Raw genomic sequence first — 13,731 nt, 5'->3', positions numbered from 1 at the left:
ATGCCTTCCCAAATCTGTCAGATTAGGGAAACTGAGGCAGGATTGGTGTGGCTCCATATCTGCCAGTAGTCACTAAGTGACCTGGGGCCCAACTCTTGGCCAGAAGTCCTGAAGCCGCCTGCACTGCAGATGCCTTGGGTGTGGCCTGCTTGGCCCTTTTAAAACTGTTAAATGAGATTCCAGCCTTAAAGGACCACAGCTTCACAGCCGGCTCCAGGGTCCTCTGGAGAGAGGGAGGGATGTGGCCGTGCTGGGCCTTCTCTCCTTCCGCCTCGCGTTGGCAGTCCTGCTGGGGTTCCTTCCCTTGCCCGCGAGGCATCTGATCCTGAGAGTCCGGCTCTCAAGCTGCGACTGGGAATGGGCCCCACCAGCCTCCCTGCGCTCCTCGGAACAAATGCAGGCACGCAAGACAATTCTGCGAGCTGCCGCGGGTGGAGAGCCATGTTTATGTTGGTGCCGCTTCATACACACATCATGTGTTGAACTTGACTCCGAGGCCTTTGCGGGGAGGCACCTTTCTCTCCCCCAAGGGGTCTTTGCTGGTGGATTCATGGTGCCTGCCCAGAGGGATGTGTGGGACTTAGTGTGGGGAGGGAGCCCATGCTTGATGAACTTGGCCTGAGTGGGCCCTGATCAGTGCGTCGTAGAGGCCCGCATGCTGAGTCTCAGGCATCCCTGGGGTGGTGTGGGGTGGGGACCGACAGTGTCAGGGCGTGGCTGTCCCAGGCCAGGTGAGTCCTGGGACCAGGCCTGTGGAGAGGGTGGCTGCCCACAGCCCTGCTCCCGTGATGCCAGGTGGGAACACGGCTGGGGCCAGGGACAGTTGGTGCGCATGCCCTTGGGTCTCTGGTTTGCGACCGACCTCGCCAGCAGGCACTGCATGGTCCACCCCCCAGAGAATGCATTCCTGTCCCCTAAAGCTGAGCGTCTCCTGGAAGCAGCACCATGGGTGTGAAAGTGCGTGGAAGGTGCCTCCTCACCCCATGCCCAAGGGTGGTCTTTGTTGGACCTGTTTGTGAGCCCCAATGCTGCTGTGCCTGACCAGGCTTCCTCCCGCACAGCATCCACACCGGTGGGGCTTGACTGGAGCTGGATGGAGATTTCGGGGCCTCCTTGGCCCAGGGTGTTGCCTTCCTGATGGGTGGGGGTGACCTGGCTGCTGGCTGGGGCACCTCTCTTGCCCTCCTCAACACCTCCAGGTCTGGGCATGTCCAGTGGCATCCAGGAGGGTCTGGCTTCCGGCCTCTGCTCACCTATACCCTCTACCTGTGCCCCACTCTGCGCCCCCCTCCGTGCCCTGCACCAAAAGCCTCAGTGCCCACCTTACAGGGAGCCCTCCAGGGTCTTCCATTAGATGCTCCCTCTGCGATTCCAGAGCAGGTCATGTCTCTTTGAGGGTGGATGGGTTTGGGCCACCCTTGTTCTGGTGGAGCCAGGATGGAAGTGAGCATCCCGTGTCTGGGTCCACCTCCAGGGAGCACTACACGCTGAGCACATGTCCCCCTCACATCCTGCTGCCCACTGTCCCCCTGCTGCCCACCGTCCCCCTGCTGCCCACCATCCCCCCGCTGACACAGGGAGACTGCGATGGACTCAGAGAGGGCCCCCAAGAGCCAGGCTGGGACCCGGGCCCTCTGAGGGAGCCACTGTGCTTCCCTGCCACCACCCTGCCCCTCTCCAGGGTGCTCCTGAGCCGTAGTCTCGGCAACCCTTGCAAATCTCCGTCTCCCTAAGCCTGGACCCAGGCCCTTGGCTCACCAAGTCTAGCCAGCAGTCAGTTGTAGTTTCTCTTTTCTAGAGAGTTTTTCCCTCTCCTCCCCCATGTGAATTTTCCTGGGCCTGTGACCCAATGGGGGTTGGTGGCCCAGGGACCAGGGTGACGCTCTTATGCGCTACTGAGCCCGGTGCTCATTTCTGGGAGCGTTTTTCTCACTCTGTGGATACAGACGTCCAAAAGTCAGATCCTCCTGCCCCTGGGGCCGAGCCTGGCGGGGCCAGGAGAGCCGTGAGGGTTTGTCCACACCCATTCAGTCTGCAGGGGACTCCTCCATTGCCCCTGCATCCCACCGGCCCTGCAGCCCCAGCTACTGTCTCGCTGCTGTCTGGGTCCTGCAGGCTGCCAGGGCCTGGGACAGGGACAAAGACAGCCACACACCTCCCTCCCTCCAGGGCGGGTGTGGGCTGGGCCCCTGGAGACAGCTGGAGAGGGGGGGACTGGGGTGAAGAGTGCACAGGTTGGGGGGCAGGGAATTGCAGGCCCCGGGGGTGGGGGGGTGTGGGTGTTACACAAAGCCAGCCCTGTGTGTACCCTGAATGCGGCTTTATCCTGAGTGCTAACAGACGGACCTGGGCCCTACAGAATCAGGCCAGGCTGCCCCGGCCCTGGACCTGCCTGTCTGGGGAGACAGGAGGTGTGGCCACAGCGACCTGGGTCTGAAGCCTGATCTCTCCTGACCAGGAACATGCGGGTGTCCCACAGGCGGCCCAGGGCTTGGGGCCTGAGTTCCCAGCAAGCAGGGCCGCAGCCTTCTCGGGGCTTGGGAAAGCCCCACCAAGCCTAGTGGGAGGACCCGCCAGCTCTAGGGTCTTGGACTTCTTGAGGCAATCACTTTCCCTCTGAGCCCGTGTCTCCTCACCCGTGAAATGGGGATAATAATAAAAACGCCTGTTCTTAGGTGTGCTCAGCCCACAGCATGACCGACTGGATTGGATCATTCTTTGTCATGGGGGACAGTCCTGTCGGTGCAGGACGGTTACCACAGCCCCTGGCTTCCACCCACTCCATGCCAGGAGTACCCCCCAGTTGTGACAACCAAAAATGGCTCCAGACATCGCCACATGTTCCCTGGGTGCAGACGCGGCCCCAGCTGAGAAACACTGGCTCAACAGCAATGTAGACAATGGCGCGCTGAGCGGTTGCGCAGATGCATAAAGCGCCCGAGACGGGGAAGTTCTGGAAAACTTGTTGGGGAAGAAGGAGTGGCAGTGGACACAGATGTGGGAGTGCTTCTGTGTGGAGAGGCGTCTGCCACTTCACAGACAGTGACATTCCCACCTAGGATGGGCTGCTTTCCTGCCTTGGGGAGAGCGAGGCTGGTGGCAGGAGATGGCTGGGCCCCCCGGGTTTGGAGTGTGCTTGCCTGGGCCGTCTGATGGCCCGAGCGCCTGGCATCGGCTCTGCATGGCCTGTTTTTTCTCCAGTTGCCACCTGACACCTGCCCACCCCGATCCCCCTCCCCCGGCTTTGGTTCCTCGGTCCTGGGAGGAGGAGGAACTGAGTCAGTGGCACTGGGCTTGAACCGGGGCCCCCAGGGAGCCTGGCTAATTGCTTGTTAGTGCCAGGGAGCCCTGGGGAGTCCTCCTTGCCCCCATGCCAGCCGGGGTCTGGGGAGTCACATTCCTGCACACCTTGGGCAGGGTGTCCTGGGCGGGGCAAAGCTGGAGGAGCTTTGGCCCCGGACGCTGCTGGCTGGTGCCCACTCTGCCGTGTCACCTCCAAGGGACCCGGCGTCTTGCCCATTGCTGGGGGCTCTGCTGGCACCGTGCTCGGCCAGCTGCCGAGGCCGCTTCGGCACAGACCCGCTTGAGTCAGCAGAAACTGCCCGGCTCCGGCAGGATCAAAATAACCTTCTTCCTATTCCAGCACTTGAGGGTTTTTCCGCCTTCTAGGGGAAAAACAAATCAAAAACCAAAAAAAAAAACAAAAAAACCCAACCTTAGAAAATGCGAATGGCAACATCCGCAGCCATCTGGAATGTGGGTTTTCTGAGGCCTTTTCACCAAGAGGAGGGTCATGACACCCCCGTCCTGTTGAGCGTAGCGTGTGTTTGTGAGTCCTGGGATGGATGTGTGTGTGTGGGTATGTGTGGTGCGCTGTGTCTGTGTGTGTTTGTGTCTGTTGGGAAGTGTGTGTTGGGATGTTGACTTGGGTGTGGGACTGTTGAGGGGTGTGTGTTGGGGTGTTGATATGTGTGTAGGAGTGTTGGGTTGTGTGTTGGTATTGACGTGTGTGTAGGAGTGTTGGAGTATGTAGTGTTGTTGACGTGTGTGTAGGAGTGTTGGGGTGTTATGTGTGTAGGAGTGTTGGGGTGTTGTGTGTGTAGGAGTGTTAGGGGTATGTGTTGGGGTGTTATTTGTGTAGGAGTGTTGGGTCATGTGTTGGTGTTGACGTGTGTGTAGGAGTGTTGGGGTGTTGTGTGTGTAGGAGTGTTGGGGTGTTGTGTGTGTAGGAGTATTGGGGTGTTGTGTGCGTAGGAGTGTTGGGGTGTTGTGTGTGTAGGAGTGTTAGGGGTACGTGTTGGGGTGTTATTTGTGTAGGAGTGTTGGGTGTGTGTTGGTGTTGACATGTACTTAGGAGCGTTGTGTGTGTAGGAGTGTTGGGGCATTTGTGTTGGTGTTTGTGTAGGAGTGTTGGTGTGTTGACATATGTGTAGGAGTGTCAGGTGTGCATAGGTTTGTGTACACATGTTCACATGTAGCTCCTCTTTGTTTAATTCCACAAAGCTCCACTCCCAAACTCAGTGCCAACTTCCTCTCTCCGCACTCACGGGTCCCCTTCTCCTCCCAACTGCTCCCTCCCTGGGCCCCCAAGACAGCTGAAAGGTCTGTGACCGTCTGCCCGAGCCTTTGCCCAGCGACAGGAGCCAGTGCGCAGGGCTCCCTTTCTGCCAGTCAGATCACGCTGTGCATCCGCAGAACGGCTCCAGGAGGCTCTGAGAGCAGAGAGCAGGGCCTTCCTCCTGCCTGTCCCGTTACCTCCTTCCAGTCAGTCCCTACAGAGGGGGTGTCTGGGTCCCAGGACACCTTTGAGGTGCTCTCCCAGCCAGCAGTACCCCCTCCTCCCCCGTGAGAGCAGCTTCCCTGCACGTACCCCAGCCCCAGGCATCGCCTGTGACCTTGCCGGGAGAGTGGCGGGGGCTTTCCTGAGTCTGGGTTGCACTCTTGTCCCCCTAGGCGGGTGAAAAAGCTCAAAAGGGCTGAGCCCTGAGCACAGCGACCTGCAGGTGTCCAGGGTCTCACGTGTCCCTCTTTGTCTCCACAGCGGAGCTGGAGTTTGTTCAGATCATCATCATCGTGGTGGTGATGATGGTGATGGTGGTGGTGATCACGTGCCTGCTGAGCCACTACAAGCTGTCTGCACGGTCTTTCATCAGCCGGCACAGCCAGGGGCGGAGGAGAGAAGATGCCCTGTCCTCAGTAAGTGCCCCGCCATCCCTTCTGTGGCCTGAGGGTGCGGCAGTGGGACGCCCCTTGTAAAAACTCGGACGGGATCCAATGGCAGCGTTTGCAGGAAACAGATTCAGGGCAGGAAGACAGGGGCTGGGGAGCCCACCTGACAGCAGCTTCCTCCCCTGAAATGGGAGGAAAGCACCCGCCAGGCGGGCCTCAGAGATGCTGGAGGAACGTGGGGAATGAAGAGCTGGGCTGGGAAGAGGCTTCGTGATCCACTCACGCACTCAGCCGACTCTCGAGCAGCCTCGGGTCGCAAGCTCTGTGCAGGGCCTGGGGAGAGGGCAGCACACAGGTCCTTGCTGTCATGGAGCTGACGTTCCAGGAGGGAGATGAGGAGACGCCTGGTGGTGATAGCGCCATGCAGGAGATGTGACCACTGAGGCCTGGGGGAGCCTCTGCGAGGAACCCTCGGCTAGGGAGGCAGGGCTGGGCTCACAAGCAGCGCAAGCTGACCCCCATCTTGACCCACATCTCTCGAGGCTAAGTGGAGACAGACCTAGAGGGATGAGGCTGAAAGCAAGGAGGCACCTGGGGCAGGCAGCACAGGAGGGCATTCTGGGTCCACACAGAGGCCTGATGCAACAGGATGGTGGAGACAAGGGGCCAGCATTTGGCTCTTACCCACCGGGGTAGTGGTGGGAAAGGTGCCTGCAGTCCTGCAGCCCTGACCCAGACGGAAGGGAGGTGGCGGCCCTGCCCTCGTGCCCATGCTATGCTGACATCTGGTCGTGGTCACAATGCCGTGGAGAGCCATAAAGGCAACAGGACACCAGGTCCCGGGGCCTAAGTTTAATCCCATCTCCACCAGTACTGGCCACGTGCCCTCAGACCTGTCCCTGATCTCCAAAATGGGGCTTCAGATCCCCCATTTGTAAAATGGGCTGACAGTCGTATCCACCTCCCCAGAGATTCAGGGCTTTAGCACAGAGCACGGGTCTGGCCACTACTGGCTATAAAAGCACTTCCATCCATCCATCCATCCACCTGACAGGTCTCTACCCAGCACACACACGGGGTGTGCAAAATTCCCCCTGCGTTTGGGAAGTGGCTGTGAGCCAGTCCCAGGGGGTGCTGCTGGTGAGTTGGATGGGCGCAGACAGGAGCAGGTGCACGGATGAAGGAAGCCGAGGGCCGTGGCCGGGAAGTTGGGGCGAGCTGCTCTTGAGGCCGTGCTGTGCAGGACCAGGTGAAGTGGGCGCGGGAGTGTGAGGAGGACAGAGCCCTGCAGGAGGGACCCTGCTCTCCATTACAGTCCTGGGTGTTGCTCTCTCAGAGTTGTGAGCATTGGTGGGTGTTCCGGAAACCCCAAGAATTTCCCTTTCGAGTCTCCACAAAGTCAGGGGCAAACAGGGCAGATCTGGGTCAGTGGGAACTTGCCCGCCTCTGACGGTGAACTCCCGGCTCCATGTCGGCCGCCTGAAGCCCGGCTGTTCGGTATCCTTCAGCAGGTGGACCAAAGGACGGCACAGAGTTAATCTCTTAATGGCTTCCATCTCTGCACCCAGGATGTGTAACTCAACCACGTGGGGCAGGAAGTGGCTGTTTAAAGAGCAGGCTGGGAACTGTGGGGAGGAGGTGGCACGTGGCCAGCCCTGGGGCTGCGGTGCATCTCTGAGCCGGGGCTCACCAGGTGTGGGGAGGACTCACAGAACAGGCAGCACTGGGTGCGGCCTCCCCACTTCTGGGGACGCCTGGGGTTGGTGGTGGTGCCCAGAGTCCCTGGGCTGAGCCAAGTCAGCTGAGAAGCGTGTTGGCCACGGTCCCTAGCCGGCAGGCCTGTCCCTGGCAGGTCTGGACACCTCTGCTTGCGTCAGGCCCCAGCCTCAGTGCGTCACCAGGTTGCCAGGGCAAGGAGCATCAGCCCTGGGACCTCTGATGGGAATGCCTGGCTCCCCAGACCCGGGGCCTACTGTGCATCGCAGCATGCTGTCCGGAGGGCGTGCTGCAGACCTGCTGCTCTCAAGCCCCGACGTGTTTATTTGCTGTTGCTACCACTCCAGCAACAAGCACTGGTTACGTCTGCCCAGGGATGCCATCCGGGACTTCAGGGGTTCACCCCACTTTCCAGAGGAGAAACTGGGGATGAAAGAGGTGGAACATTTGCCAGAGGCCACACTGCTTGTCACTGCTGGTGTGAAGAGCCCACAGCCTATTCCGTCCTCCCTCAAGTGCTGGGGAGAGTGACAGTGCCTGGACATTCCAGAAGGCACCAGCCCTGGAGGGGCACTAACTCCAGGCTGGACTCACCTTGCCCCTCGGAGCCTCAGTGTGTGCATCTCCACAGTGGGTTGAAGCTAGGCCTATGCGGCCCGTGGTCATGGGGAGGATGCAGTTAGTGGAGAGTGTACCGTACCCAGAGGCCGACTGCAGGGGCTTCACTGTTGTGGAGCAGGAGACGGCACCTGGGATCCTGCTGCCAGGAAGGGGTAGGATTCCGTCACACCTGTGGCCAATAGAAAGTCTCCTCCCACTGTCTACCCAGCCGCCTGCACAGCCGCCCGGGATGCCTGGCTGGGTAAACGTGGAGCCTCACTAGGCCTAAAGCAGAATGTGGCAGCTCCCCTGGGGACCCCCTGCCAGACAGGAGTCCCTGGGCCCCGCGGCCTTCCATAGAGATCCACATACAGCTCTTATCTGTCCCGGGCCCAGTCTACATCCCCCCAGCCCGCCCATGCTCTGCCCCTGGCATGGCTATCTGACCATGGCCCCTTTTCAGGGTGACCCTGGGGGTCCCCTCTTGCCTGTATGGAGACAAGAGCTCGTGCCTCACCCACCTGCCTCACCATCTCAGGTAAGACCCTGAGCTCTGAGGTCTGGTCTCGGCCTTGTCACCTCCTTGTTGTGTGACACTGGGCAAGGATCTGCCCTCTGAGGGTGAGGCTCCAGTGCAGGCAAGCCCCTCAGCCAGGGATGGCACTTCCACCCTGGCGCTGCTCCGAGGGTATTCGGGACATGATGCAGAACGTCACTGCAGTGACCACCCAGCCACGGAGTGGCACAGACTTCAGGTTTACCCAGAAAGGCAATCCCAGTCTTTGTGCCCAAGGCCTACTGAGACTAGGAACTCAGGCCTTGGATGGGGTGACCCTTTGTCCTCTTTATCCCCAAATCAGTCCTCAGTGTGGGTCTCCTGCTCCCGAGAGAACCCAGCCCACCAAGGGCCCATTTCCCAGGGGCAGGGACAAGACTGTGGCCAGGCCAATGTGCGATAATCTGCCAGCAGTGGGAGCCAAAGACCTAGCGTCCACTCCCATGGCCTCAGGAGATACCGGATTCCCCCAGGCCCCTTGTGCTGGGCCGTGTCCTGACCAGAATCATCTTTTATTCTTTAGAAACATCTCTGAGTCCTCGAAGTTTGATAGAAGGCCATCCTGTCCCCTTGGATGGGAAGATTGTACCTGGGGACTCCAGGGGAAGAATGGGCAGCTGCGTTCTGGCCTCGTGGTGTTAAGACTCTGGAGGGGTCTGGGAGGAGCTGCCTGAGCGTCAGCTCACTGCGCTGCCTGGTTTTGTCAATGAGGTCTTCTCTGAGTGTGAATGAAGTGTTTTCGAGTGTGTTTTGCCCATAGCTGCGCTTGGCTGTAGCAGCAGGGTTCAGTGGTATGACAGAGACCCGCCGGCCCACAAACCAGAAAATATTTTACTCTCTGGCTCTTTATGGAAACAGTTTTCAGACCCTTGGTCTAGAAGCATCTAAATGGGGAAGGCGCAGGTGGACTGGGTGCGCCCACTTCAAAGAAGAGGAGTCCACCCCGAGCCCTGGGAGCCTGGGAGTGGTTGGAGGCTGCTGGGAGCGGGGGGTGCTCGTCAGCAGTGGCTGTAGGATTAGAACCTGTCCTTGTCCTCCACCTGGGGGTGACTGGCAGACATAGCCAGAGGCTGGGGAAGGTTCCAGACAATTCTGAAGCTGGGCCCACCTCCCCCCACTTCTCAAGTCACTTTGGGACCTAATTCCACAAAGATGACTTGCACGGGTCACCCAGCAACTTTCGCACTTGAGTAGCAACCTGAGCACTCCCTGACTGCATAGCATGCCCGCGCCCGGCACTGGGGAAATGGTAGCAGCTCCTGCAGGGCGACTGAGACCCCTGAATAGGCCACCAGGAGCAGAGGGACAAAGGCTGTGGTGCAGGAGGGGACTGGAGGAGATGGGAGGAGGTGCCTGACCCGCCTGGGGGGCTAACGGAGAGCTCCGGGGTTAGCACGCCTTGGCAGAGGCTTGAGGGGCCAGTCAAAGTTCTTCAGGAAAGGGAGGAAAGAGGGGCCATTGGTTCAGACCCAGGATGGGCTCAGATCCAAAGGCAAGACGTGAGAGTCTGTGTTCACTGGGCACCTTGCAGAACACACTGTATGGTGCATTGCAGGCGCTGTCATCAGCCCGCTGTACAGGTAGGAAAACTCGTTAAAGGAAACAGCTATACTACGGCCGTGGACATCTATGGGGGCATGGGCCTCGGTAAGGGGTTGGAACTTTCTCTCCTGGAGGCAGCGGGGGGCCCAGACGGTTTAAGCAGAGGAGTGGCAGGGTGTGGGGTGGGGGACATGAGGGAGATGTTCCCACTTCTGTGAGGAGGAAGGGCCCTGGGGAAGGGCAAGAGTGGAGGAGACCCTGGGAGACCCCTCAAGGACCTCAAAGACCAGCGGCACTCGCAGCCTCTGGGAGATGGTGAGACACGCAGGCTCGCCAGCCCTCCTGCTACAGAATCTGCGTTTTTGCAGGCTGCAGATGGACTGTCTGCACATGGAGGCCCTGGTTCCATAGGACTTTGCTGTCCACTAGGCACAGATGCTGGGGAGAGAGGTGGATAGAACTGTCTTAATAGAGGGAGAAATGAGAGGGGATCAAGGGTGGGTGGAACAAGGGTGTTGGGGAGAGGAGCTGTCAGGAATGATCCTGTGGATCTGGCTTTGCAACTTGAAGAATATCAGAGCCATTCGCTAAATCAGGAGACGAGGCAGTTAAGACCGCCTTAAGGGGTAGGAGCGGTCCTGATGGGACAGTTTTGAGGGCCACAGAGCCTCCTAGTGGCCATATGGGAAATTACCACCCTCTGGCCGTTCCTACCCAGGCTGCAGGTGAGCGGTATCCTACCTGGGAACCCTCAAAAAACCTGCCCCAAGGGAACTTTTGAGGTGATGGACATACTCATTATCTTGATTGTGGTGAGAGGTTCTTGGTATAAATATATCCCCGAACTTACCAAATTGTATGCTTTGAATATGTCCATTTATTTGCATATCAGTTATATTTCAATGAAGCTATAAAAGTAACAGACATCCCTTTCCCCGGGCCCAGGGCTCACCGTCATGGCATTTGGGGAAACTCAGAGGAACTGGTCCTGGCGTGGGGTCTCATTTTCCTGGGAGGAGGTCCAGGCCCCTGCTGTAATCTCAGAGCAGATGGCATAAGCTTCATGAAGTGGCAGCTGTGCCCCTGCACCCAGACCAGAGCTTGGCGCCGCAGTGGAACCGCACAGCTCCTTTGCCAGAGGCTGAATCACTGTTTTATGGCAGAGCAGCCGCCTTGGGCACTTTCCTCAACTCTCCTGTTTTTCACCTGTGAACTGGGACATCAGTAATGATGGGCTCACTAGATCAAGGGAGAGAAAGACTGTAAAGAAATAAATAGAAGCAATGATTAAGGTAGGACAGGTGCTGGAAAGGGAATCAACAGATGACAAGGTTCACGGGAGAGGCCCTTCAGATGCTGGTCTCCAAGGGTCTGCAGGGGATGCTGGAACTGAAAGCGGACAGGAGCGGGCTGTGCAGCCTGGCCTGCCGTGTAAAGGACCTGGGGCTCGGGCTGAGCTTGAGGCCCCATGGGGCCGGTCAGTGTGGCTGGTGGGAGTGTGGAGGTGACACCCAGCACATTCACATGCTACCTGAGTGCCACGTGGGCTCCGGGTGGTTTTTACATTCAAATTCAGCAAGTGCTTGAGCAACTATGAGGCAAGTACTGTAATCGCAAGAACTATAATTCAGGTACAGAAATTGCAGCGTTGAAATTAAGTAACTTGCCGCAGGTCACACAGCCAGCAGGGGGCCCAGGCCCAGGGGAGTGGGGCCAGGGGTGAGGGGCTGAGGCCATGTTCAGCCTGGTGAGAAGCCACTAAGGCCCACGGGAAGCTACAGGCAGCTTTGAGAAGGGGGCCCCACAAGTGGGTGTATGTTTTGGAAAGTGTCAGGCTGGATTTTCAGGGGACAGCAGTGGGCACCTCAGGGATCAGTGAGGAGGTGATTGTGGTCACGTCCTGGAAAAGCATCCAGGGCCAGGGGCTGGGGAAGCTGGTTCGGATGCAGAGAGGTGGGTGGGTTCAAGAGCTGATTCCAGGGTAAAGGCCTAAGAGTCGAATCTGGGTTGAGCCTTTGCTGTCCCTCCTGCCCACCCCACTGACCCTGCTTGTACGTTTCTTCCTATTCAGGAAGGATGCCTGTGGCCCTCGGAGAGCACAGTGTCAGGCAACGGAATCCCAGAGGTGAGACCTCCCTCGGCCTCCCCTCCAACACCCCCATCCCACCCTGGGCTGCTCCCGCTGCGGCTGGAAGAGTGTGGGCTGCTAAGGGCTCACCCCTCCGCCCTCCTCTGCAGTGCCCTTGCTGCTGGGATCCTCCTTGCCGGAGATCATCTGCTCCCTGCCCCTGAGGGAGCAGCCCAGCTCTCTGCTCTCTGCACACGGGAGCACGGACGCTGCCACTGTTTGGAGGAGGGCGGTGCAGCTCTGCAGTGCTGCCCCCCAGGCCAGGGCCCCCGCGGGATCAGGCTCTGGGCTCCTGCCCCCGCCAGCCCTGCCGCCCTCTCCCTTTCCCCAGCGAGCCAAGTCCCATGCAGCAGAACTCCAGTCTCAGGATCGCTTCTGGACAACCCACCTGAGACAGCCGCCCTCCCTCACTCCCGCTCTGCTTCCTCCAGCCGCAGGTCTACGCCCCGCCTCGGCCCACCGACCGCCTGGCCGTGCCGCCCTTCGCCCAGCGGGACCGCTTCCACCGCTTCCAGCCCACCTATCCGTACCTGCAGCACGAGATCGACCTGCCGCCCACCATCTCGCTGTCGGACGGGGAGGAGCCTCCACCCTACCAGGGCCCCTGCACTCTCCAGCTTCGGGACCCCGAGCAGCAGCTGGAACTGAACCGGGAGTCGGTGCGCGCACCCCCAAACAGAACCATCTTCGACAGTGACCTGATGGATAGTGCCAGGCTGGGCGGCCCCTGCCCCCCCAGCAGTAACTCGGGCATCAGCGCCACGTGCTACGGCAGCGGCGGGCGCATGGAGGGGCCGCCACCCACCTACAGCGAGGTCATCGGCCACTACCCGGGGTCCTCCTTCCAGCACCAGCAGAGCAGTGGGCCGCCCTCCTTGCTGGAGGGTACCCGGCTCCACCACACACACATCGCGCCCCTAGAGAGCGCAGCCATCTGGAGCAAAGAGAAGGATAAACAGAAAGCACACCCTCTCTAGGGTCCCCAGGGGGGCCGGGCTGGGGCTGCGTAGGTGAAAAGGCAGAACACTCCGCGCTTCTTGGAGGAGGAGAAAGAGGAAGGCGGGGGGCGCAGCAACGCATCGTGTAGCCCTCCCCTCCCACCTCCCTGTGTATAAATATTTACATGTGATGTCTGGTCTGAATGCACAAGCTAAGAGAGCTTGCAAAAAAAAAGAAAAAAGAAAAAAAAACCACGTTTCTTTGTTGAGCTGTGTCTTGAAGGCAAAAGAAAAAAAATTTCTACAGTAGTCTTTCTTGTTTCTAGTTGAGCTGCGTGCGTGAATGCTTATTTTCTTTTGTTTATGATAATTTCACTTAACTTTAAAGACATATTTGCACAAAACCTTTGTTTAAAGATCTGCAATATTATATATATAAATATATATAAGATAAGAGAAACTGTATGTGCGAGGGCAGGAGTATTTTTGTATTAGAAGAGGCCTATTAAAAAAAAGTTGTTTTCTGAACTAGAAGAGGAAAAAAATGGCAATTTTTGAGTGCCAAGTCAGAAAGTGTGTATTACCTTGTAAAGAAAAAAATTACAAAGCAGGGGTTTAGAGTTATTTATATAAATGTTGAGATTTTGCACTATTTTTTAATATAAATATGTCAGTGCTTGCTTGATGGAAACTTCTCTTGTGTCTGTTGAGACTTTAAGGGAGAAATGTCGGAATTTCAGAGTCGCCTGACGGCAGAGGGTGAGCCCCCGTGGAGTCTGCAGAGAGGCCTTGGCCAGGAGCGGCGGGCTTTCCTGAGGGGCCACTGTCCCTGCAGAGTGGATGCTTCTGCCTAGTGACAGGTTATCACCACGTTATACATTCCCTACCGAAGGAGACACCTTTTTCCCCCCTGACCCAGAACAGCCTTTAAATCACAAGCAAAATAGGAAAGTTAACCACGGAGGCACCGAGTTCCAGGTAGTGGTTTTGCCTTTCCCAAAAATGAAAATAAACTGTTACCGAAGGAATTAGTTTTTCCTCTTCTTTTTTCCAACTGTGAAGGTCCCCGTGGGGTGGAGCAT

General features: G+C 58.2%; 1 protein-coding gene across 2 annotated transcripts in view; it reads left to right on the top strand.

Annotated features, from left to right (window-relative positions):
• PMEPA1 (prostate transmembrane protein, androgen induced 1) overlaps window positions 1-13,334 on the top strand; it is a 59,175-nt gene extending 45,841 nt beyond the window's left edge. For both annotated transcript variants that reach the window (XM_031004914.2, XM_019017425.4), the window contains exons 2-4: window positions 5,042-5,196; window positions 11,655-11,708; window positions 12,143-13,334. In XM_031004914.2, coding sequence (XP_030860774.1) covers window positions 5,042-5,196; window positions 11,655-11,708; window positions 12,143-12,688 — 755 coding nt within the window. In that variant the 3' untranslated portion in view covers window positions 12,689-13,334. The remainder of the gene's footprint in view (window positions 1-5,041; window positions 5,197-11,654; window positions 11,709-12,142) is intronic.
• The last annotated feature ends 397 nt before the right edge of the window (window positions 13,335-13,731 follow it).

Source organism: Gorilla gorilla, chromosome 21 (genome assembly GCF_029281585.2).
Source record: "Gorilla gorilla gorilla isolate KB3781 chromosome 21, NHGRI_mGorGor1-v2.1_pri, whole genome shotgun sequence".
Taxonomy (NCBI): Eukaryota; Metazoa; Chordata; class Mammalia; order Primates; family Hominidae; genus Gorilla; species Gorilla gorilla.
Note: the sequence above shows the minus strand (reverse complement) of the source record. Positions and strands in the feature narration are given on the sequence as shown.